Source organism: Heloderma suspectum, chromosome 4 (assembly GCF_057233095.1).
Source record: "Heloderma suspectum isolate Gila_16-S chromosome 4, 16-S_ref, whole genome shotgun sequence".
Lineage (NCBI taxonomy): Eukaryota > Metazoa > Chordata > Lepidosauria > Squamata > Helodermatidae > Heloderma > Heloderma suspectum.
The window spans coordinates 166,827,490-166,851,113 of record NC_139461.1 but is presented as its reverse complement, the minus strand read 5'-3'; the positions used below and the strand labels follow the sequence as shown (position 1 = coordinate 166,851,113).

At 44.5% G+C, this 23,624-nt stretch overlaps 1 protein-coding gene across 1 annotated transcript in view; it reads left to right on the top strand.

The window, feature by feature from the left end:
- The window catches only part of LOC146347698 (regulator of G-protein signaling 5-like), a 47,789-nt gene that overhangs the window by 7,813 nt on the left and 16,352 nt on the right, over positions 1–23,624 (top strand). The window contains exon 2 of the mRNA XM_084851150.1: positions 10,235–10,345. Coding sequence (XP_084707276.1) covers positions 10,235–10,345 — 111 coding nt within the window. The remainder of the gene's footprint in view (positions 1–10,234; positions 10,346–23,624) is intronic.

Here is a 23,624-nt window from a genome sequence, read left to right as displayed (position 1 = left end):
CCCCCGTTGCACTCCAGCATATTTGGGCAAAATACAGGGGTACAAGGGGGGGAAGCCAGCATTCGTTGGTTTCCTGCTGCTGCGCACTTGCACAGGACTAGGAATCCAAACAAAGAAATACAATTTGCCATGTGTGCAAATGGGAAACCCCATTTGTGCACTTGGGAAAAATTATGAGGAAGTGCAGGCAAGGTTCCCGGTCCTGTTTTTGTGCAAAAATAAGACCATGAACATAAAAAAAGGGACCTGCCCTGACTGCAATTGTGATTGGAGCCGGGAAGGGGGCATGGGAAGCCACTTGGGCACCACTGCAAATGGTGATCTCGCCCCATGGGGCAAGATCAGCAGGGGTTTCTGCCACTCTTGCCAAGCGCCTCGCTGGCCGATGCCCTTTAGGATGCAAACCTATGGCTGCTAGTCAGTGGCTAGTCAGTGCTAGTCAGTGGCTGCTAGTCAGTGGCTAGTCAGTAGCCCATACTCTGAGGTCAGTTCCTGGAGAACTGACCTCCACCCTCTCCTACACTGCCTTGTAGGCAGTGCAGATAGGCCCCGTGCTCCACGCTCAGAAGAGCAGTGCGGAGCGGGGGAAACGGGGTGTTCCCGGGGGCAGGCCAGGGCAGGGAGGTCGGAAGTGCCGGTATGACACATTCTATGTGTTGTCTGGCCGCCTCTCCCCGCGCTCCAAGTCCTGTGGCTAGACAGCCGAAATCAGCTGTCTAGCTGCAAATGCAGGGCGGTGGAAGCGGGGAGGAGATCTGTTCCTCACCACTCCTCCTGCCCTGCACTGGATAGGCAGTTGCCCCCGGGCTCAGAGGCAACCATCGATCTGCATAAGATTGCTCCCCCTGCCATGCTGGAGCACCAGATGACATGATTAGCCACAGTGTGCCTACAATAAACCTCACTGCAGACTGTAGCTTATCAAGGTGACTTATTTTGGCTAAATAAACCACCATGGTTGGGGAAAACCGCACTCAGATGACCCAATAAGCCATCGTGTTTTTTTCCAAAAAATAAACCACCGTGGCTTATCAGGTCATGCAAACCCATCCACTGGGTCAACATTTTCATCGAGCTATCCATCATAGCCCCAAGATTCCTTTCCTGACCAGTCACTGTCAACTCAGACCCCATCAGATTATATGCGAAGTTAAATGTAAGTTTTGCTTACATTTTCTTCTTTTACTATTTGGCTTTTGTCTGAACACTAAACAGTTATTTTATAGTGTTTGGCACTGTCTTAAGCTTGCTGCTTTGCAATAAACCATTAATCCTATTTACATAACTGCTCTGGATGACTGAGAAATGGAGTGTGTAATGTCGAGACTTTCACATAGTGTTGCCAGTTTGTGCTATTGTTATTTGTCACACAGACTGTGCACATACTAAGGTCTGATTCTCAGTGAGGTGGTAAGCCTGTATTTTAATTGTAGCAGACACTACAGGGCTGAAATAGGTAACATGTTGAGAGATCAGTGACTGGATCTCCCATGGGTTTTTAGAAAGTGAAAAGCAACTTTGTGGGAAGCAGGGACTGGACTAGGACTTCGGGGTTATCCATTGTCCCATGTAGGGAACTTCCTTCCTTGGGCCAATACCAGTTTCATTGGGACTGTGGCAGGTGGGACAGTTCACCCCACTGCTTGTGCACTTCCTCCATCACAACAGCTCTTTTAAAATTATAAACAGTGCCTGTTTATTGCTTCCATGTAATTAACATCATGGCTAGTTTGGCCCTCAGTGAGAATTAAGTCTAATATGAAGGGATTTCATTTCCTACTGCCTCCCAAAGAGGTACATTTTGAGCCTTAGTACAAAGGCTTAAAAGAGAAAGTGCATACATTTCAGATGTACGTGTGTACAAATACACATTTGGAAGCTTCCGCGTGGGGTGGGGGGAGCTGCTTGCTTATAGAAGCCATTTGGAGTGGGCACGTGGCAGAACAGTAAACACATGCACACTGCTTCTCTGCTTGTAATAATTCCTCTCAAAGCAGTGCTTCCTTCCTCTTTAAAAAGAGGACGGTTCACTTATTTGCATGTAATGTCCTCTGCACAAGCGAAGTCCTGGTGGCAAGGATGAGTGACCACTGATGGGATTTCCCATCTATAGCTAGGTGAAGAGAAGGAGAATCAGTGCATCGCATGCACGCACACGTGCACACCCACCCACCCACACACTGCAAGTGATATAAGCCAGATTATTTCTGCTTGCAAAGCAACAAGAAGGATCATTTGGCTGTATGTAAGTTTTGCTTATAAGGGCACCCACTGGCATTCCCAATTTATCCACCTTGGCATATGCAGCTGTTTTAGAGATGGGAAACAGTTTGGGGAAAAGCTGCATCTTTAGTGCAGCAGAGAGTTGCCACTTCCCCTCCTCCCTGCCACCCACCCCCTGCCTTGTTCTTTTATAACAACTGCAACAGCTGCATAACTTGAACCAGGGAGTCCCAGGGGCTAGGATCCACTCAGGTGCCATACCTCTTGCATCACCAAGGTTGCATATCTGCCAAGACAATTACAGGCTGCTGGACTGTGAACCCAGAGGCACCATTCAGGCAGCATTTTACAGGCCATGTTAGATAATGCAGAACCCAGTCAGGGAACCAATGCAAATCTACCTTGCTAGCTCTATAAAATCTCCATCCAAAGGACTGCTTTTCAGTCTGAAAAATGTGTCTCGTAATGAGAAGAGATTGCTAGACTGAACTCCAGCTCATCACCATCTTTCTGTATGCTAGTTGCTGCCTCTGGAATCTACCTGGACTAGGCTACTTGCCTTTGACTCCCACCTGGTTGACAGCTGGCTCCCTCATGATCTTGGGGCTCTGGTCTTGTTACCATCTGGGATGCTGACTGCCAGTGAGTTCTGAAACTGGCAGAAACTCAACAGGTGTAGCTTTCCCTGGTATGGAGATATGGCAAGAGGTCCTTATGTCACTAATTCAGAGGGTTGAAATCACCAATTTAACTCCAGTACCTACAGTGCAGATAGAACAAGGACCAGATCTAGCTGTCAAGCTTCCTGGACATGGTCCAGTGAGAAATGTATCCACCTGACCTTACACTTCATTGCGCACCCAGTAGTGTGCTATGTCACTGAATGAGAAACACAGGAAGCCCCGCTTTGGAATCTCTGTCATTTCAAATGAATTTGCAGAGCTTCATTTGCTTAGGGGGATTTTGTTGTTTATTTGTTCAGTCGCTTCTGACTCTTCGTGACTCCATGGACCAGCCCACGCCAGAGCTTCCTGTCAGCTGTCTGTATTAATTGTGGAGGAGCAGTGCTTTTGCAAGGAGCATTTGCTTTGATTTGGTTCAATTCTTACACAGCTCAATTTGCCATTCAAAATAAGCAAATAACATTGTTTAAGAAACCTCAGTGAAAGGCAAAACGACTTCAGATTAAACTTGATTAGAACAGAAGCAAACTTACAAGATGGTAAATAAGATCCAAACATCAGCCCTAATTGTACCAATTCATTACTGAGAGAATCAGAGGTGGTAGGTCAGGTATCACAGGTCTACGAGCTCTTGTTTCCTTTGACCAGCCTGGGCCGGTGTTGAGAATGGTGAAAACCACCAGCAAGCCAAGCTCTCTTTGTCTTAGGGATGGCCCAAAGCAAAATTTGAAGGAAATCTGGGTATTCTTTCTAAGGCAAAAACATCTGAGGACTTCGGAGAGGCCAAAAGTTTCAATAAGATCAGCAGCGTTTCTTGGGGGAGGGTAGAGTGTCATCCCTTGTCTTAGAGCTAAACTGTATATTAAATATGTAGCGTGCAGGCTGCAGCTGGTCTTTTATTTTAAGCGTGTGAGGACCTGATCCAGAGCTGGACCACTGTGCCCAGTTAGGGGAGGGTTAACCCTTCCCATTCAGCCACTTCACCCTCTTAAATCTATCCCACTCCCAAATGGGAGCTAACAAACAACAACAACCCTCCTATGAAGATTTTCCTTTCTTTAGTCTCCAAGCAGGAAGGGGCAAATTGGGGGGTGGGGAGTGTCAGGAGTGCCCTAGCTGCCTCTTACAATCACCTCCAATAGCCAACTCAAGACACAGACGAAAAGGATTCTTTTCAAGGCTTTATTCCTTTTACAACTTAATGACTCTTTCAGATGCTAATCACCAGCGACTAAGCAAGGAACAGCCCTGGGGAAAGACAGCAGAGTAGCCTAAGCTCCAGGTACGGCAGTTGGTCCCCGTTTGAAGGAGAATCACGGGAAGACCCTGAACTTATGGGCTAGGGAGAGATCCTCCCTCTTTCCCTTGGGTCCTTGGGACGTGACCTTTGCTTGCGTGCCAAACGAGCGCTACGCCTCCTTTCCGTGCCCTCCATCTGTCGTCGCTCCCTGCGTCGGCGCCGAGTGTTTAGCAAGCCCCCCTCCAGCGCTCTCTCGCTGCCAGGGTCACTATCTATCCCAAGAATGCTGGCAGGAGGAATCTCTGCTAGCTGCTGTGCTTGTGAGAGATGAGCGAGCTCCTCTCCCACTGATTGCTGTTCCTCCTCAGAATCAGAACTGCTCTGGGGTCCTATTGGCTCAGTTTCCAACCTGACAGGGAGAGTGGCTGAGTGGAAAGGTTTAAATCTCCCCTATGAGCACACAGTGGTGCCAGTCCGGATTGGGGGCCCACATGCTTACTTAGAGGATAAAAAAGAAAGTTAGGATCCGCATCACCCTACAGATTTAACATAGCATGTATCTTAAGCCTTAGGCCTAATTCTCACTGTGGTTGTAAATCTGTGTCTGGCTGCACTATTCAGGTCTTCCCCAAGACATTGTGCTGCCTAAGATGAAGAACAAGATGGGCCCCCCTCCCATTCGAGGTTCAGAAGCTGACCAGACTGGTGGTTGAATTGTATGTCAGCACTGGGGCCAGGACAGTGTCCTCTGCTGCACTTGAGTAGGCTAGTTTAGGGGGTACAGTGCAGGCCATGTAGCACACACACTCCTGTCCTCCAACTTCTCCACCGCTTCCAGCTCTTCAGCATCTGCCACCTGAGATCGCTGCCTCACTCTGCCTAATGATAGGACCAGCCCTGGTACTACTCCATAGTGTAGATGGGAGATCACATGATTGAATGCTCCTCCATAAAAAAATAAAAAGCCTCCAAATAGAAAACTAGCATGTCAGGGAGAAAGCCTATATATATTATGCTAGTTTCCTGTGTGCATGGATTTTTTTTATGGTTTCAGTCATATGGATACTCACCTGTAGTATGAAGTGACACAGGCCAGACACAGGTTTACCATTTGAGAACCAGGCCATAGTTGCCTGGAAGACAGAGGGCCCAAACTGACATTACTTTAAATGTGTAGCAGATATGTCTTTTTATTTTTACTCTAGAGTAGGTGCTGGGGCCCCAATCTGGATCAGGACCCTAGCAGGGGAGGTATGGTGGCTTTTAAGATTTGGATTGAGCCCCTGTGCCTACTCAAGCGACGGTGTTTTTTAAAGCTTCTCAAGCAAGTTGTGTGGGTGTTTGGTTATTACTAATTTCTGTACTCTGTGGCTTCCAAGATATAAAGTTTGCTTTCTCATATTGGGGTAGGGGGAGGTGCAATTTGGATACATCTGACTGTGCAGTTGTAATGAGAGTATCCTTACTCAAGAGACACCTCGGTCAAAAGGGAGCATGGGGACTTGGCCACCCTTTGGCCTAAGAAAACAGCTTTTCTCAGGTCAAGTGAATAGATTTCTTGGAACTGCTGATTATGGAAATGGCCTTAGCATCTGCTGACGTCCTCCAAAGAGAATGATGAGTAAAGCTTTGACTCCAGGGTCTGAAAAGCTAAGAACATAACGGTCAACCTTGAGAACTTTGGGATTTCCTGTGTATAGAAATAGAAAGACAAGACAAGAAAATGAAAAGACCCGAGACTGATAACTAATAGGGAAACTTTCCAAGGGGACCTTTATACACTGCATCCTTTGATAAACTGTCTTTGAAACGTCTGATGAAGAAAAATACAAGGCTCTGACTATTTATGTATGTATATATAAAAAAGGGAAATATATAAAACAATAAACCAAAAGCAACAAAAAATACAACAAGATACAAAATTCACAGCATGGATGTTCCAGCACGTCTTTGCGGAGGCTCAAATAAATAAATTTAGATGGGTGGGAGTGAAGCCTACATGGAAGAAAGAGTATAAGATTTTCCTGACAACACATGCTTCATAGCAAATCTTTGTTCTTGAACCACAGGATAGCTAAACGGAACTTCCATGAATGCAGACAGTATACTTCTAAACAACAGGATGGAATAAAGAGACTTGGTCTGATCAGATGAGGCAGTTCTATGTTCTTATAAATTGGGGAATGGAATGTTTTCTGTGCTTGCTTTTTATTTAAGCACCTGCTGTTCCCTGTTAAGAAACAGAAAGGGTATCCAGATGTTATGACTGGTCCAGCTTTCAGTAGGATTGGTCCCTTAAGTTTAAAGAAATAATGGTAACACAGGATCAACGCAACAGAATTGTACATAGTTTGCAACCTGGGGCTTCTTCACTCTGAGCTTTTATCCTGCGATTGAGATTGCTCCTTCACGGAAGTTTGAGGCCTCTTTACATGACGCCGTGATAATTCAAGGCGTCTCTTGCACTAAATGCCCTTTGTTCCGTTTTTAAATAGTTCACAGATAATGAGCTATCAAATTACTCCATTGTGTTCCGCTTCAGTTTGCTCCGTGAAAAGAGGGAAAGTGGCAAGAAGAGGAGCGAGATTAATGAAAAATAATTGAAGACTCAGATATTTATTTATTTGTTTGTTTGTTTTATTAATTGCCCATCTGGCTGGTCACCCAGCCACTCTGGGCGATGTACAGTAATAGAAACCGTTTAAAACAATAAAATTCTACATTAAAAACATATTTCTAAAAATACCCTAACCCACCCCAAATACCTGCCTGAACAACCACATTTTTAATGCGTGGCGGAAGCTCATTAAAGAAGGGGCATGGCGGAGTTCCCTAGGGAGGGAGTTCCACAGAGTGGGGGCCACCACAGAGAAGGCCCTCTCTCTCGTCCTCACCAGTCTAGCTGTCCTGGCTGATGGGACAGAGAGAAGGCCATCCGAGGCTGATCTTGTTAAGCAGCCTGTCTGGTGTTGCTGGAGGCACTCCTTGAGATAGGCTGGGCCAGAACTACATAGGGTTTTAATAGGGATGGCGGAGAATTTCTCCACGAATCTCCAGGAGGCCGAATGCCAACGCATTCGGCCCCCCGAAATTGGTGGTGAAATTCTCCGCCGGCCCCCCGCCCCTCCCCCCGGGATGGGACTTACCTTGTGCGAATGTCCCTCTCGGCGGCAGGTCCCGGCGGCGTTTCAGCGGGGGTGGCGGCCGGTCTTCTGACCGGTTGCCGCCGCTGCCATTGCAAAATAAAAAAGTAAAAACAAAAAAAACACACCCATGATAGGCTACGTAACGATTTACGTAGCCTATCACGGCTAGATTTCCAAAGTCAGCTGTGATAGGCTACGTGACAGCCGTGATAGGCTACGTAAATTGTCACGTAGCCTATCACGGGTGACTTTGAAAAAAAAAAAAAAGCGCGTACGCAAATGGCGGCACCCATGGGGCGCCGCCATTTGCATTCCTTAGTTTGGCACGTCTAGTCTACGTAAACATTTACGTAGACTACGGCGAAAATAAGGACAACGCAAATAGCGTTGCATTATTTTTGCCGTAGTCTACGTAGATCTTTACGTAGACTAGACGTGCCAAACTAAGGAATACAAATGGGGGCGCCCCATGGGCGCCGCCATTTGCGTACGCGCTTTTTTTTTTCCCCAAAGTCACCCGTGATAGGCTACGTGACGATTTACATAGCCTATCACGGCTGACTTTGGAAATCTAGCCGTGATAGGCTACGTAAATCGTTACGTAGCCTATCACGAGTGTGTGGTGTTGTTTTTTTACTTTACTTTTTTTTTCGCGGCCGGGTAGACGGGGCGCTCCTCCCCGGCCTGAATTTCGGCAGCGAGGGATGGGGCGCCTCCCCCCCGGCCTGAATTTCGGCCGGGTGAGGCGGGGCGCCTCCCCCCCCTCGCCTGAACTTTGGGGGGAGAACCGAAGCGCCAGAAAACAACTGGTAACCAGTACAACTCCTTCAGCACTGGAGTGATGTGATCTCGCTGGCAGCTGCCTTTAATCAGGTGAGCCGCCACGTTTTGTACCAGCTGCAGCTTCCAAACTGTCTTCAAGGGTAACCCCATGTACAGTGCATTACAGCACTCTAGACGAGAGGAGACTAGGGCATGTACTACCGATGGGAGCAGATGGTCGGGAAGGTAGGGGCATAGCCGCCATATCAGATGGAGTTGGTACAGCGCTGTCCGGCTCACAGCTGACACCTGAGCCTCCATGGACAGCTGGGAGTCTAAAATGATCCCCAGGCTGCGGACCTGGTCTTTCAAAGGTAGCCGTACCCCATTCAACACCAGGTCAACATCCCCCAACCTCCTCTTGGCTCCCACCGAAACTACCTTGGTCTTGTCAGGGTTCAGCTTCAGCTTATTCCTCCCCATCCAGGCACTCATCGTCTCCAGACATTTGGACAGGGATTCTACAGCCAACCTTGGTGAAGATTTGAACGAGAGGTAGAGCTGCGTGTCATCCACATATTGATGACACCGCACCCCAAACCCCAGATACAGGGAGAAGGAGGGGGAAGGGGGTGGGGAGAAAGGAAGCACATGAAAAAGGGAGTCGTGATCCTGCATTTAAAACGGAAGCAGAAAGCCCCATTTTAAATGCAGGATTTTAGGCTTGTGTAGAGATGTCCTTGGGCTTTCTTCACACAGAGCCTTTATCCTGTGATTGAGATTGCTCCTTCATGGAAGTTTGCAGGCTTTTTACATGATGCCGTGATCATTCAAGGCCTCTCCTGCACTAAATGCCCTTTGTTCCATTTTTACATAGATTGCAGATAAAGAGCTATCAAATTACCTCTTTGTGTTCTGCTTGAGTTTCCTCCTTGAAAAGAGTAAAAGTGGCAAGAAGAGGAGGGAGATAAATATGAGGAGAGGGAGTGGGGAAAGGATCCAGCATTTAAAATGGAAGCTGAAAGCTCCGTTTTAAATGCAGGATTTTAGGCTGGTGTAGAGATGCCCCTGATCTCTGCAAGGGGGTGGGCGGAGAGCTGTAATGTGTGTTGTTTCTTTTCATTATGATTTTTAAAAGATTATTTGATGGTTCATTCTTTGTATGAATCACTATAAAAGGAAAGCAGGTAAAAAGCCAGTCAAGTTTACAAAAACCTACAAATATCAGCAGTCCAAAGTTTCAGTGCCTGCCAGAATAAAAAAGGTTTTCATGAGGCAGCAAAAAAACACCAAGGAGAAGGTTGTAATCTGGATGCAACGAATGCGCTCTCCCTTGTCCCAGCTAAGCATGTCTCTGTTACCAGGATATGTATCAGAACCTTAATGAATGGGCAGGTTCATGTGGGAGGAGGTGCTCTTTAAGGTAATCAGGTCCTAAGTTGTTTGTTTTGAAGGTTATACCCACCACTTTAAATTGGGCCCAGAAAAGGATTGGAAGACAGCAAAGCTATTTGCTGATCATTCATTTATTCAAGTAAAGTATATGCCACCGTTTATAATTATCCCATGGTGGTTTATAACAGGGATGGGCACTGGTTAGAGTTCAGGCCTGCAAAATCTACTTTTTTTTTTTTTCTTTCTTTCTTTTACACTAGATGCCCTAGATCCACCAAGGGGAGCCTAATGCAAAATACATATACTTAGGATTAAAGAATTCTGAGCTCAGGAATTCGTTCTAAATTCCAGGATGGAACTTAGCTCACAATCCTTCCACACAAAAATCTACTTCTAGTTATCCCAACCTCTCTTCATTTCAGCAGTATAATTTAGGACGGGGGAAGTTGTTTTGTTGTTGCAATTGTTAACCAATTGGGAGTCAGAAATCCTTGCTGATCTATTGCAAATAATCCAAGATCTATCTTCTGCTCATCCCTGGTTTACCATGGAAACAATGGGAGTTGTAGTCCAATGCATCTGGAGGGTACCAGGTTGGGGACGGCTGCTTTCAAGTCACCTTAATTGAGAAAATGATGCTAATTTCAAAATGTAGGAAGAAGTTGACTTAATTGTCTGTCTCATAAAATGCACTGCAGCTCAACTAGAGTGTCTTTCTCAGTCTAGCATATATTGAACACAATGCAAGCTGCACTCATGTATTTTCTCATTATCTCTCCCTCCAGAGCCAAGGAGATCAAGACCAAGTTGGGCACCTTGCTCCAGAAGCCTGACTCGGCTATTGACTTGATTATCCCTTACCCGGAGAAGCCGGAGAAGCCAGCAAAGGCCCAGAAGTAAGAATGCAATCATCGGTCCATTTAAGATATACTTTTGAAATAGTGACTTGCAACAACACTGTGTCCCTATTTTCTGCTGGGTTTGTTTTCCCATTTTTCTGAGGGCCATATCTCACAATATTACTTTTGAAGGAGTGGGTTAACTCTCACACTCTCAAGAGATATGCATATCTCTTGCATATGCAAAAGTAATGTAAGAATTGCAAGATATTGCAATACACGTGTCAGTCTCAGCATGAAGATCCATTAGTTTTGAATATTTTGCTGCACACGGGTCTTCTCTTGTGGAGATACATGTAAACTAATTTTACTACCTTTTTCATGGATATGAGTTGAGGTTTACAACTGTCTTAAAGTCACGCTCTGAGAAAGGTCAGATGAGAGAAAGATAGGGGTATCTTCAGAGAAAGTTGAGTAAGAGCAACTAGAAGGATTTAAGGCAGGGGTGCACAAAATTTTCAGCGCTGTAGGCCACATCTAATGTCAAGGTGGGGACCAGGGAACGAGTGAACACGCACGCACACATGCGTGCACATACATACACATATATATGTATATATACACAGACTCTTTCTCCTACTGTTACACATACACAGGCTCTTCCCTTGCACTCAGTCACTCTTCCTCTCATACACACGCATGTGCGCACGCACATGCGCCGCGCACACACATACACACACAAACACATCAGCATGAGGGATGGAGAACTTTAAACCTCCCCTCTCTGCCTGCTGAGATTTAAGGATTGCTAGGGGTCAGGAGAGGCTTTTGCCTCTCCCAATCCCCAGCAATCTCCAGTGAGATTGCTGTTTCTCCACCTTTAATATTAAGTAGACTTGACTGTCTGACTAAGGGCATGTCTGACTTAGGGCAAATCTAAGGGCATGACTAAGGGCATGTCTCCACTATAAATCTAAACTGGCATAACTGACATGGCTTCTCCTCAAGGAATGTTGGGAGGCATAGTTTTGTGGAGGAACCATGGGCCTCTAATAGAATTCTCAGCACCCTCACAAACTACAACTTCTCAAGGTATTTTCACACATGCATAGGGTTACCTAGAGCAGGGGTCCCCCACGTTTTTAAACCCATGGGCACATTTGGGAATTTGAGAAACGGTTGTGGGCATGATCACAAAATGCCAAATCAGTGGATCACCACTTTGGCGTCTACCTGTCGCATCTATGGATCTTAGGCTGCATCTTATTCAGTAAAATAATTCTGTTTTCAAAAATAATTTTGAAAATTTTGTTTCATGTCTATTGGACGCTACAATGTCTCTTCAATAAGGGTTTACCTAATTCAGCTAATTGCTCACAGTGCAATACAGCTAATGCTTCTTTTAAACATATGTTCTGGCACTGTCCAGTAGTTGCTTCTTTTGTGGGGGAGATTACTACACAGATACATTTTGTACTGAAACAGTCCTTAATATTCATTGATGTACAAACTCTTTTAAATTATTTATCTGCTTCATGTCTATTAACAAGTGGTTAGTGTAAATGGATTCTCTGTGCCCTTTTGACAGCTAAAGGACAGATATTACTACACTTTTTATTGCAACAATATTACAACACTGGAAGGATAAACACTCACCTCCTATAATGCAATGGATTGAGGACCTTATAACTCTTTCAATATTTGAATGGGTGGCAAATAGATGCCACCTTCAAATGGATCCTTATTTGGATATTTGTTCTGGTTTTGTTGAAGCCTATGTATAATTTCCAGCTTAAATTGAAGAACGTAGGGAAAACCACTAAACCATACAGGTATGACCTAAATCATATCCCTTATGAATACACAGTGGAGGTGATGAATAGATTTAAGGGATTAGACCTGATAGACAGAGTGCCTGAGGAACTATGGACAGAGGTCCATAACATTGTTCAGGACACAGCAACTAAATCCATCCCAAAGAAAAAGAAATGCAAGAAAGCAAAGTGGCTGTCTGATGAGGCTTTACAAGTAGCTGAGGAAAGAAGGGACAAAGGGGAAGATATATCCAACTGAATGCAGAGTTCCAGAGAATAGCAAGGAGAGACAAGAAGGCCTTCTTAAATGAACAATGCAAGGAAATCGAGGAAAACAATACAATGGGAAAGACTAGAGATCTTTTCAAGAAAATCAGAGATATCAAGGGAACGTTTTGTGCAAAGACGGGCATGATAAAGGACAAAGAAGGCAGGGACCTAACAGAAGCAGATGAGATTAAGAAGAGGTGGAAAGAATACACAGAAGAACTGTACAGGAAAGATCTGAATGTCCCTGATAGCCATGATAGTGCAGTCACTGAACTTGAGCCGGACATCCTAGAGAGTGAAGTCAAGTGGGCCTTAGGAAGCGTTACTAACAACAAAGCTAGCGGAGATGACAGTATTCCAGCTGAGCTATTTAAAATCCTAAAAGATGATGCTGTTAAAGTGCTGCACTCAATATGCCAACAAATTTGGAACACTCAACAGCGGCCACAAGACTGGAAAAGGTCAGTTTACATTCCAATTCCAAAGAAGGGCAATGCCAAAGAGTGTTCAAACTACCGTACAATTGCGCTCATTTCACATGCCAGCGAGGTTATGCTCAAAATCCTACAAGCTAGGCTTCAGCAGTATGTGAACGGAGAACTACCAGAAGTACAAGCTGGGTTTCGAAGAGGCAGAGGAACTAGAGATCAAATTGCCAACATTTGCTGGATCATGGAGAAAGCAAGAGAATTCCAGAAAAGCGTCTATTTCTGCTTCATTGACTACGCAAAAGCCTTTGATTGTGTGGATTACAACAAACTGTGGCAAATTCTTAAAGAGATGGGAGTACCAGACCACCTTACCTGTCTCCTGAGAAACCTGTACGAGGGTCAAGAAGCAACAGTAAGAACCAGACATGGAACAACCGATTGGTTCAAAATTGAGAAAGGAGTACGACAAGGCTGTATATTGTCGCCCTGCTTATTTAACTTATATGCAGAGCACATCATGAGAAATGCCAGGTTGGATGAATCACAGGTCGGAATTAAGATTGCTGGGAGAATTATCTACAACCTCAGATACGCAGATGATACCACCCTAATGGCAGAAAGCAAAGAGGATCTAAAGAGCCTCTTGTTGAGGGTGAAAGAGGAGAGTGCAAAAGCTGGTTTGAAACTCAACATTAAAAAAACAAAGATCATGGCATCTGGCCCCATCACTTCCTGGCATATAGAAGGGGAAGAAATGGAAGCAGTGACAGATTTTATTTTCTTGGGCTCCAAGATCACCTCAGACGGTGACTGTAGCCATGAAATTAAAAGACGCTTGCTCCTTGGGAGGAAAGCTATGGCACACCTAGACAGCATAGTAAGAAGCAGAGACATCACCTTGCCGACAAAGGTCCGTGTAATCAAAGCTATGGTTTTCTCATTAGTAATGTATGGGTGTGAGAGCTGGACTATAAGGAAGGCTGAGCGCCGAAGAATTGATGCTTTTGAACTGTGGTGTTGGAGAAGACTCTTACGAGTCCCCTGGACTGCAAGGAGGTCAAATCAGTCCATCCTAAAGGAAATCAACCCTGACTGCTCATTGGAAGGACAGATACTGAAACTGAAGCTCAAATATGTTGGCCACCCAATGCAAAGAGAAAACTCCCTGGAAAAGACCCTGATGCTGGGAAAGATTGAAGGCAAAAGGAGAAGGGGATGGCAGAGGATGAGATGGCTAGAAAGTATCACCGATGCAATGAATATGAACTTGAGCACACTCCGGGAGACAGTGGAGGACAGGAAGGCCTGGCGTGCTATGGTCCATGGGGTCACGAAGAGTCGGACACGACTGAACGACTGAACAGCAACAACAACAACAAACAACAATGTATAATTGCTAGAAAGTTGCATGCATTTCATACAAATCTATGTATATATATTTAAAAAACGGGGAAAACATTTTTTTTTAAATTGGGTGCCTATGGGCACCTTGTTGGGGACCCTTTCATGGGCACCATTGGGGGGATCTACGGGTGCCATGTTGGGGAGCCCTAGCCTAGAGACTCAAGGTGTGGAATGTGGGAGCGCAAGGATGGTACCTGGCAGAACAGGGGTGTGGTTGTGCATCTTATGGTGCACATCTGTTCTCCTTAAAAATACTGTCTGGTCACACAGATAGGAAATGTATGAGCACCTATGGTTACCACTATTTTACTGGCCCCACTCCTGTGCCTTTAACAGCAGCCTAAAATGCAGTAAACGTAGCAGGTGGAGATTTCTTGGCATGGAAATAGTTCGCAAAAATCTTCAACATTTCTGTTTGTCAGGCTACTGTTAATTGCACAGTAGTAGGACCTGGAAAAAGGTGGCAACAACTATGTATGTATGTGTTTATCTAATTTGTATCCTGCTTGATACCAGTGGTTTCCCTTCCATTTCATCCTCACAAAAATCCTGTGAGGTAAATTAGGCTGAGAGACAGTGATTAACTCAAGGTGATGTTCAAGGCTCACCGGGGATTTGCACCTGGAGATCTCTGATCTAAATCCACCACTCTAACCACCACACTGGCTCTTACCACACTTCCCCATCCAGTGGGAAAGGGAAATCAGGGAGTTCCAGCCCACGCTTCCATTTTGCTGCCACTTGTGGGTTAATACAGAAATTTACAGGGTTTAAAAATGAGTGTTTAAACAAGAAATTAAGTGCCTCAGTGATATATGAAAGTTACATTCGCTTTACAAAAGGGAAAACAAAACCACCCTGAAAAATATTTTTAAGCTGATCCCATGATTTTCAGTACTTGTCACAGGATTCTGGCTTGTGAGATTGACCATATCAATCCCCTGTCAGTAAAACCTCAGATGTATATTGACAGGGTTAGAAGAAGCACTTCACAAAGTGTGTGCAGAGAAAAGCAACAATGAATTGTATCAATTGCAAGATTTATTGGTCTGTATTTTAGAGTGGATGATTCCATTTCGGCTTGTTTTGGAACCCCATGCAAAGTGCTGCCGCATGCCGATCTCCCACATCAATCACTGTCATTTTTATCTGTGAGAAAACAGTCTCCCGTTTGTACCAAAGACAAATCAGTTCCAGGAACTGGAACAAAACGAACACCAGTAGCATCTGATTCTGTCAGGGAAAAGAGTGGCCTCAGTGAGAGAGGGGGAAACTCTCCTGGCTTCATTCCCCTGAATCTGTTTCGAATTATACCAAAAGAAGGCTCTGCAGATGGGCTGATCTGAAGATTGCATTGTGATTGGCGCAGCTGTTATTAGCCTAGTTTTAACTATCATTAGAGACAAATTAGATAGATAATAATGCACTTTCCCTTTTGAAAGCCATTTGAAGCAAATTAGGCACTGCACTTCTCAGTTGCTGTGACACTCTGTGCTTCCTTGTCATGGCAAGGAAACAGAAGTCTCACGTTGCTGGACAGATGCTCCTCTGGTTATTTAGATGGAGAGCTTAATGTTTTCCACTGTACCTGCTGGAGTGAAAGTTTTGGAGAGCAAAGTCACGTATAAGGTCACAGCCTCTTTTGATATGGATCTCATACTGAATTCTGCATCCTGTACAAATTATGCAAACTGGGAAAGTCTTCGTGATGTCTCTTTGTGTAATTTATTAAAAAATGTTACTATTTTTCATCATCTATTCTGATTTTGCTCATTATGCAGAGATGCATGCGAATGCCACTGAAGCACCCCGGGCTGGTCTCAGGAAATCATATTCAGCCATTCCTCTGGCTTTGAGATATTTTAACAGGCATTAGTCTCAAACATTCAAGCATATATCTGCAGACATGAGTGACAGAAAACTTTTTTTTTTTTTAACGAAAGCTGAGATTTTCATGTACTTGAATTTTGTGCCCCAAACCACATCCTGTGGTCCTGCATAATTGGGGCACCCACACAGCACTGGGTATTTAGGGCAAGCAGTTTGTGCATGCTGACAAAGTGATGCGGCACAGATTTACCCACCAAAATCGAGATGATTTGGCTAGCACAGTTCACTCCTGATATAAAGGTAGGCAGATGAATTAAATGGGGAAGGAGTAAAACAGACATTGTGTTCAAAAGGCTCCTCAGGGAAAGGAAAAGAAAAACCCTGAAAAGGGGGAGAATGAAGCAGTGGAGCAATGGCACTTTTAATCAGAAAAAGTTTTTTTAAAAAAAGCGTAACGCTCCATTATTGGTTCGTGACTCACGCGAGGCAGGACTATTTACTATGTTTTTATTCTCACATTTTCTTCTTTAGACAATAAACTCAAAGTGCATTGCAACTACTTTAAAAGTGCCATGGAACAACAACAAATATGGAATATATCAGCAGCAAGTATTACAATCAAATTTCTCTCCCCATATTCCTGAATGGGGAATCTGCGCCTTCACTGGGCAATCCCACCTATGGGGTTTATTATTTTTTCTAACAAATTGCTTATATTTCAGGGCCCAAGGAACTCCCTGCCACTGCCCAGAGTTCCACAAGCTGACCCTTTCCCGTCACCAATTCTTTCAAAATATTTCAAAACCTCCTAGTAGCTTGGTCTAAGAGGCTTAGGCATGAGATGGGCACTAATTTATTAAAGGAATATTTTGTACATAAAGCAATATTTACTTTGGGGTTTTCAAAAGACTGCTTAGTGACAATTCTTAAGGACTCAAGAGACACATTTGTCGATACAAGTCTCTTAATGATATCTTTTACCTCAGCTCTTTGGTACAGTATTCCTTTGACGCCAAAGCTCCTTTTGTTGTACTACTGGCTGCTTGGACAGTTTATCTCAGTTTTAATACCTGCTTATGTAACTAACCTTCTTTTGGGAAGACCTTAGGGCAGCCTCCTGGCATCACACCACCATCTGCTCCCTATTCCAGATCTTCACCAGCCACATATGGTTATCACACAAGGAAGAAATAGCTTAATATTCAGCTTAGCTATTTACTTTCTCCTCAGCTTTCTCCTAGTCCTTGCTGACTGACCACAAACTCTGACTGAATCCCTAAACTGTCAATTCTTTAACTTTCAGCGGTGATTTTCCAACTGCTCTTTTCTGCCAACCTGGAACCCCCAACCAACCAGTCTGATGTTTCCCAGATCAATCAAAATTGAATTCACTTGATCCAGGTCCCATCTATTAATATTAAAAGTGACTGACTCGTTCTCCACTTGTCACTAAACTACTGCTCAAACAGGCCTTCAACATACTAACAATGCTAGGCCTCAGGCCTACACAGATACATTAAAGCCTCACAGAGGTCACACAAAAGTGTTTGATCATTACAGAACAACAGCAGTTATTTACATACATAGCATTTCTTGACAACCTGGCAGAACAAAACCACATCTGGGCTTGGGGACAGTATGTCTAGGCATGCTTTAGCTCTGGGCAATTCTCACTTCAGCAATTAAAATGAGGGAAATCCCATTACAGTTTAGTTAAGGGTCAGAATTAAATTGCACATCTGAAGTGCCTGCATAATGATCGGTTAACATAATAATTTAAAAAATGTCCTTAGTACTTTTTAGGCTGCAGTCCTACCTCCACTTGTTGTTGTTGTTCAGTCGTTCAGTCGTGTCCGACTCTTCGTGACCCCATGGACCATAGCATGCCAGGCTTCCTGTCCTGCGCTCTCTCCCGGAGCGTGCTCAAGTTCATATTCATTGCATCAGTGATGCGATCTAGCCATCTCATCCTCTGCCGTCCCCTTCTCCTTTTGCCTTCAGTCTTTCCCAGCATCAGGGTCTTTTCCAGGGAGTTTTCTCTTCGCATTAGGTGGCCAAAATATTTGAGCTTCAGCTTCAGTATCTGTCCTTCCAATGAACACCAACAACAACAACAAGTGGAGGTAGGACTGCAGCCTAAAAAGTACTAAGGACATTTTTTTAATTATTAAAAACCATGTGTAAGTCCCATTGAACTCAATCAGCGTGTTTGCACATCACACAGCTCACCATGGGTTAATTTAGCTGCGGGGCTGTCACAATATGCTGGGTGCCCAGGGGGGCCATTTTTGCATGGCATCTGCAGGCACACACCTTGTCGTGGTTTGTCATGTCATGGGAACCTAGGCAACGGGTTGTTTGATGGCTTTTTGAGGTTTAGACAACCCTCAAATAACCCTAAAACAAGCCATGAGTTATCTGAGGGCTGTCTAACCCTCAAAAACTCCCAAACAACCCCTGCTGCCTGGGTTTGCATGACATGGCAAGCCATGTCAAGCTGGGTACCTGCGGCTGCCTGGCACAATGTGATATCCCTGTGGGTAAATTAAGCCATGGTGGGCTCTCATGTCATACAAACCAAGTCATAGGGCTTACTACTTGACAAGCCAAGTCATAGGGGCTTACTGCATGAGCAGACATGCATAGGATTGTACTGTTAATGCTTTAAATGATTTTTCTTCCATGTCCTACAATAGCCCTATATACTGAGCAACTGTTTGGCAGATGGGGAATGAAGGTTGAAAGATAATTACTTGACCAAGACTTAGGGTCCCCCATTCCCTTCCTTGAAAATATAATTCCATTTGCACTGATGGTAGTCACTTCTGTGCTTGTTGAGACTGGGAACTTGCGCTTCCTTGTTTCAAGTTGCACCCAGAAGTTGGCTCACCCCTTCATTGATGTGAAATTGCTTTCCAAACCATTGCATGATCTTCAGTGGTGGGGAGTGCTTCTGTTTCTATTCTACCTTTCATTCCCTTCTTAAGCAAATAAATTCTCAGAAGACATGACAAATTATAGCACAGACAAATATGGATGGTGCTTGGAAGTCAGTTGCACTTAACTTAAATGAACAGTTCAGATCAGAATTACACTACCTCAAGCCTGTGCATACCTGTGTGTTTGCTTTCAAGAAGAAAAAAGGCCTAAGGGCACATGGCTGTTCTTTGGAGATTGGATGTGCTGCTTCACTTCATCTAATCTCATGCAGAGACTTCAGCCAACACTTGCCCCTGCCCCCACCAATGCTCATGCAGCAATGCAAGGTGAATTACAGAGTGTTCTGCAGAAAAGCTACCTGCCATTTCTTAGGACACTGCCTGTACTTGAGTGTGAGCATGAGCTGTTGCCATCTGTACAGCTCAACAAGTGCCTTCTGTGTTGCTGTTGCTCCCACTGAGATGTCAGAGATTGTCCGAATTGCCAGACATGAATAGTGTGAGTTCTGTGAATGGAAATCAGTGAACTTTGCAGAATTGGTTACTCTGGAGATGTACACAGATGTCATGTACATACAAACAGGAGCTGTGTTGTTTTTTCTGCTGCAGGATGAGCTCTGCTTCCACCCACATTTGCTCTTCAAATGACATACTTAATTTCTTCTGAATGCAGCACTGATTTCCTCTGCTCTTCACCCCTACCTCCACACTTCAGGCAGGTTGTCTGCCTTGATTTTTTTTTTCTAAGCATTTTGCTTAGTTTATCCAATATAACATTTGTTTGGCACTTTAAACCCCTCCCCCTTTTAAGCTGAACATGGGGTGGTGGAGTTTTATGATGTCACAAAGGCAAGTCAATTGATGTTGTACACAGCAAGCTTCTGCTAAAAACTAGCACAGCTTCTTCTAAAGTTGACTGTACTGCAGAGACATTTGTGCATCTGACCAAAACTGGAACAGTCCAGTTCCACAGCAGCTTGACCATTCCAATTATGTATGTCTGTACACACTCATAGAATCATAGAATCTAGTCCAACCCCCTGCTCAATGCAGGAATCCAAGTCAGAGCATCCCTGACTGATGGCTGTCCAGCCTCATCTTGAAGGCCTCCAGTGTGGGAGAGCCCACCACCTCCCTAGTTCATTGGTTCCATTGTCGTATTGCTCTTACAGTCAGGAAGTTTTTCCTGATGTTCAGCCGGAATCTGGCTTCCTGTAACTTGAGCCCATTATTCCATGTCCTGCACTCTGGGATGATTGAGAAGAGATCCTGGCCTTCCTCTCTGTGACAACCTTTCAAGTACTTGAAGAGCGCTATCAGATCTCCCCTCCGTCTTCCCTTCTCAAGGCTAAACATGCCCAGTTCTTTCAGTCTCTCTTCATAGGGCTTTGTTTCCTGTCCCCTGATCATCTTTGTTGCCCTCCTCTGAACCCTCTCGTTTGTCTGCATCCTTCTTAAAGTGTGGTGCCCAGAACTGGACACAGTACTCCAGATGAGGCCTAACCAGTGCTGAGTAGAGGGGAACTAGTACTTCCCAGGATTTGGAAGCTACGCTTCTATGAATGCAGCCCAAAAGAGCATTTGCCTTTTTTGCAGCCACATCACATTGTTGGCTCATATTCACCTTGTGATCGACAACAATTCCAAGATCCTTCTGGCTTGTAGTGTGGTTGAGCCACGTATCCCCCATCTTGTAACTGTGCATTTGGTTTCTTTTTCCTAGGCGCAGAACATGGCATTTATCCCTATTAAATGTCATTCTGTTGTTTTCTGCCCAGCGCTCCAGTCCTTCAAGATCACTTTGAATTTTGTTTCTGTCTTCCAAAGTATTAGCTATCCCGCCCAATTTTGTGTCATCTGCAAATCTGATCAGCATTCCCTGCACCTCTTCCTCCAAGTCATTAATACAAATGTTGAAGAGCACTGGGCCCCGGACCGAGCCCTGCAGTACCCCACTCATTACCTCTCCCCAGTTTGAGAAGGTCCCATTGATAAGCACTCTTTGATTCTGTTTCTGTAGCCAACTGTGGATCCACCGGATCGTTGTTTCATCTAGCCCACTTTGAGCTCATTTGCTCATCAGGATATCATGGGGCACTTTGTCGAAAGCTTTGCTGAAGTCGAGGTATATTATGTCTACAGCATTCCCACGGTCCACAAGGGAGGTTACTTGATCAAAAAATTAGATCAGATTCATCTGGCAGGATTTGTTCTTGACAAATCCATGTTGGCTTCGAGTCATCACTGCATTGTTTTCAAGGTGCTTACAGATGGATTGCTTTATCATCTGCTCCAGAATTTTCCCAGGGATTGATGTCAGACTGACTGGTCTGTAGTTCCCAGGTTCCTCCTGTTTACCCTTTTTGAAGACAGGGACAACATTAGCCCTCCTCCAGTCATCTGGCACTTCACCCGTCCTCCATGATTTCTCAAAGAGAATAGACAGTGGTTCTGAGAGTTCTTCTGCCAGTTCCTTTATTACTCTAGGATGCAGTTCATCTGGCCCTGGAGATTTGAACTCATTCAAAATAATTAGGTGTTCCTTGACCGTATGCCTATCGATCCCATGCTGCAATCCTGCCCCTTCAGCCTGTACTTTGTCTTTGCCAGGGGGGTCATACACCCTCTTTTGGGAGAAGACTGAGCCAAAGTAGGAACTGAGCACCTCTGCCTTTTCTTTGTCATCTGTTATCATTTTTCCATCCTTACTTAATAGCTGAACCACCATTTCTTTCCTCTGTCTTTTTCTTTCACTCTAGTTTCTTTCACTCTTTCGTTTCTTTTACTCTAGTTGAACTATTACTAGTACTTATTTTTTACATATTTCTTTGCTTATTAAAAGTGCTTTACAAGTTTACTATGTCTTGTAAGGTATAATAACAAGTATTCCAGCTTTACAGTTGGAGAACTGAAGCTCAAAGAGACTTACTTACCGAAGGCTACACAATTAGTCCATGGCAAAAGTGGCAACCCAGAACTCCTATTTCTTGATGCTAGAATTCCCAGATCCTCTATTCTGTAGACCACACTGGCGGTTGTTTGTCTGTAAATACCCTAGACCAGGAGTGGGGAACATTTTTCAGCCTGAGGGCTAACTTGCAAATTGGGAAAGGTCTTGGTGCCCACATTCCATCTGTGGGTGGAGCCAAAGGTAGAGTTGGTGGGGTCAAGTTAGGTGTGATTATTACCATTTAAAGCCTACTCAGAAGTAAGCAGAACAAGGCTTCTGCATGTCTACTCAGAAGTAAGCAGGACTGAATCCTTCAGAAGCACTTTGAAATAGCATCCCAAATATCAAGACTCTGCATATCTGCTCACAAGTAACCAGGTCTCCTGCCTACAAAATGTACACCTACATTCTAGGGCCTAGATGTACATGAAGCCTCTCTGAACTAGGCAGGTTTATGTCTAAGCGGTCTCCCTTCTCCCTCCTGACTGTTGAGTAACAGTGTCTACATGCATTTTCAGCGTCTGTACATGGCCTTTATAGTTTTTTTTTCATAAATTAATCACTCAAATTCAAGTCCATAAAGTCTGAGTAAAATCAGATAATTATTATCCACTTTGCTGTGAGAATCCTTTGGCATGTCTTGTTTGAGACAAAGGGAGTTCTTCACAACATCCCTTAGGAGACCGTGGGAACTAGCATTTGATCTGTGGGAGGGACAAAAGCAGACCCCAAAGCCACAGCCGGAGCAGGGGAAAGATTTCAACCTTCAGATTTTGAGAATGAGAGAGTAAATACTCAGGGGATGGAGAAGGTTGGGGAGGGATCGTTCCCCACTCCATTCCCTTTCTGCCTGATTTCACACAGGACAAACTGGTGATATTATAAATGGAAAGAAATGTTCAAAGCCCCAGCCTTAAGAGGAGGATTTGCAGGAGCAGGCTTTATATAGTATTTCAAAGTGTCAGGGAAAAACTGCATGTTGCGCTCAACACAAGGCTACTGCTCCTCCACACTGAGTTCCTTTCTTCTTGCCCATAACATGTAGGATCACTTACCCCATGTCCTGACACCATCATAATGTGCATTTCCCCAGTTCCACTCTACCTCATTGGGTCCCTCAAGCAGGAAAATGGATGATGTGAGGGCATGGGGCAAGTAATCCTATAGTATACATGATGGGGGAGATGGGGGAACTCAGTATGGAAATGCCATTTTAGCAGCAGGCCCATGTTAAGTGCTGCGCTACCCTCACTATTTCTTATTGGTTCTGGGATTTCTCTTCAATTCTGTGACTGTGATGGAGCATGTTTATTCTGTCATTTGGAGCGGGCCGCTGACATCATTGGCGATGATGTTAATTGGGTTCAGGGACAGAAGTCTTAATGCACAAAGGGAGGAAAGGACACATGCTTGTAGCACGTGCTAAGTAGTATTGGTTTAGCTGGGAGCAGATCTTTTTAAAGAGAGATGAATGTGGTATGAATGACAGAGCTATAGTCGCCCAATCCCATGGTGTACTGTACACTCACTTCTTTTGTTCTCTAAAGAGGTTTTGTGGGTTTTAAAGCACTAAAAAACCCTGCAAAGCTGTTTGACCAGATATGATAGTTCGGTGGATGTCCACACCAGGGCAATTGTGGAACATAGGAAGCTGCCTTATATTGAGTCAGCCTATGGGTCCGTCTAGCCCAGTATCAT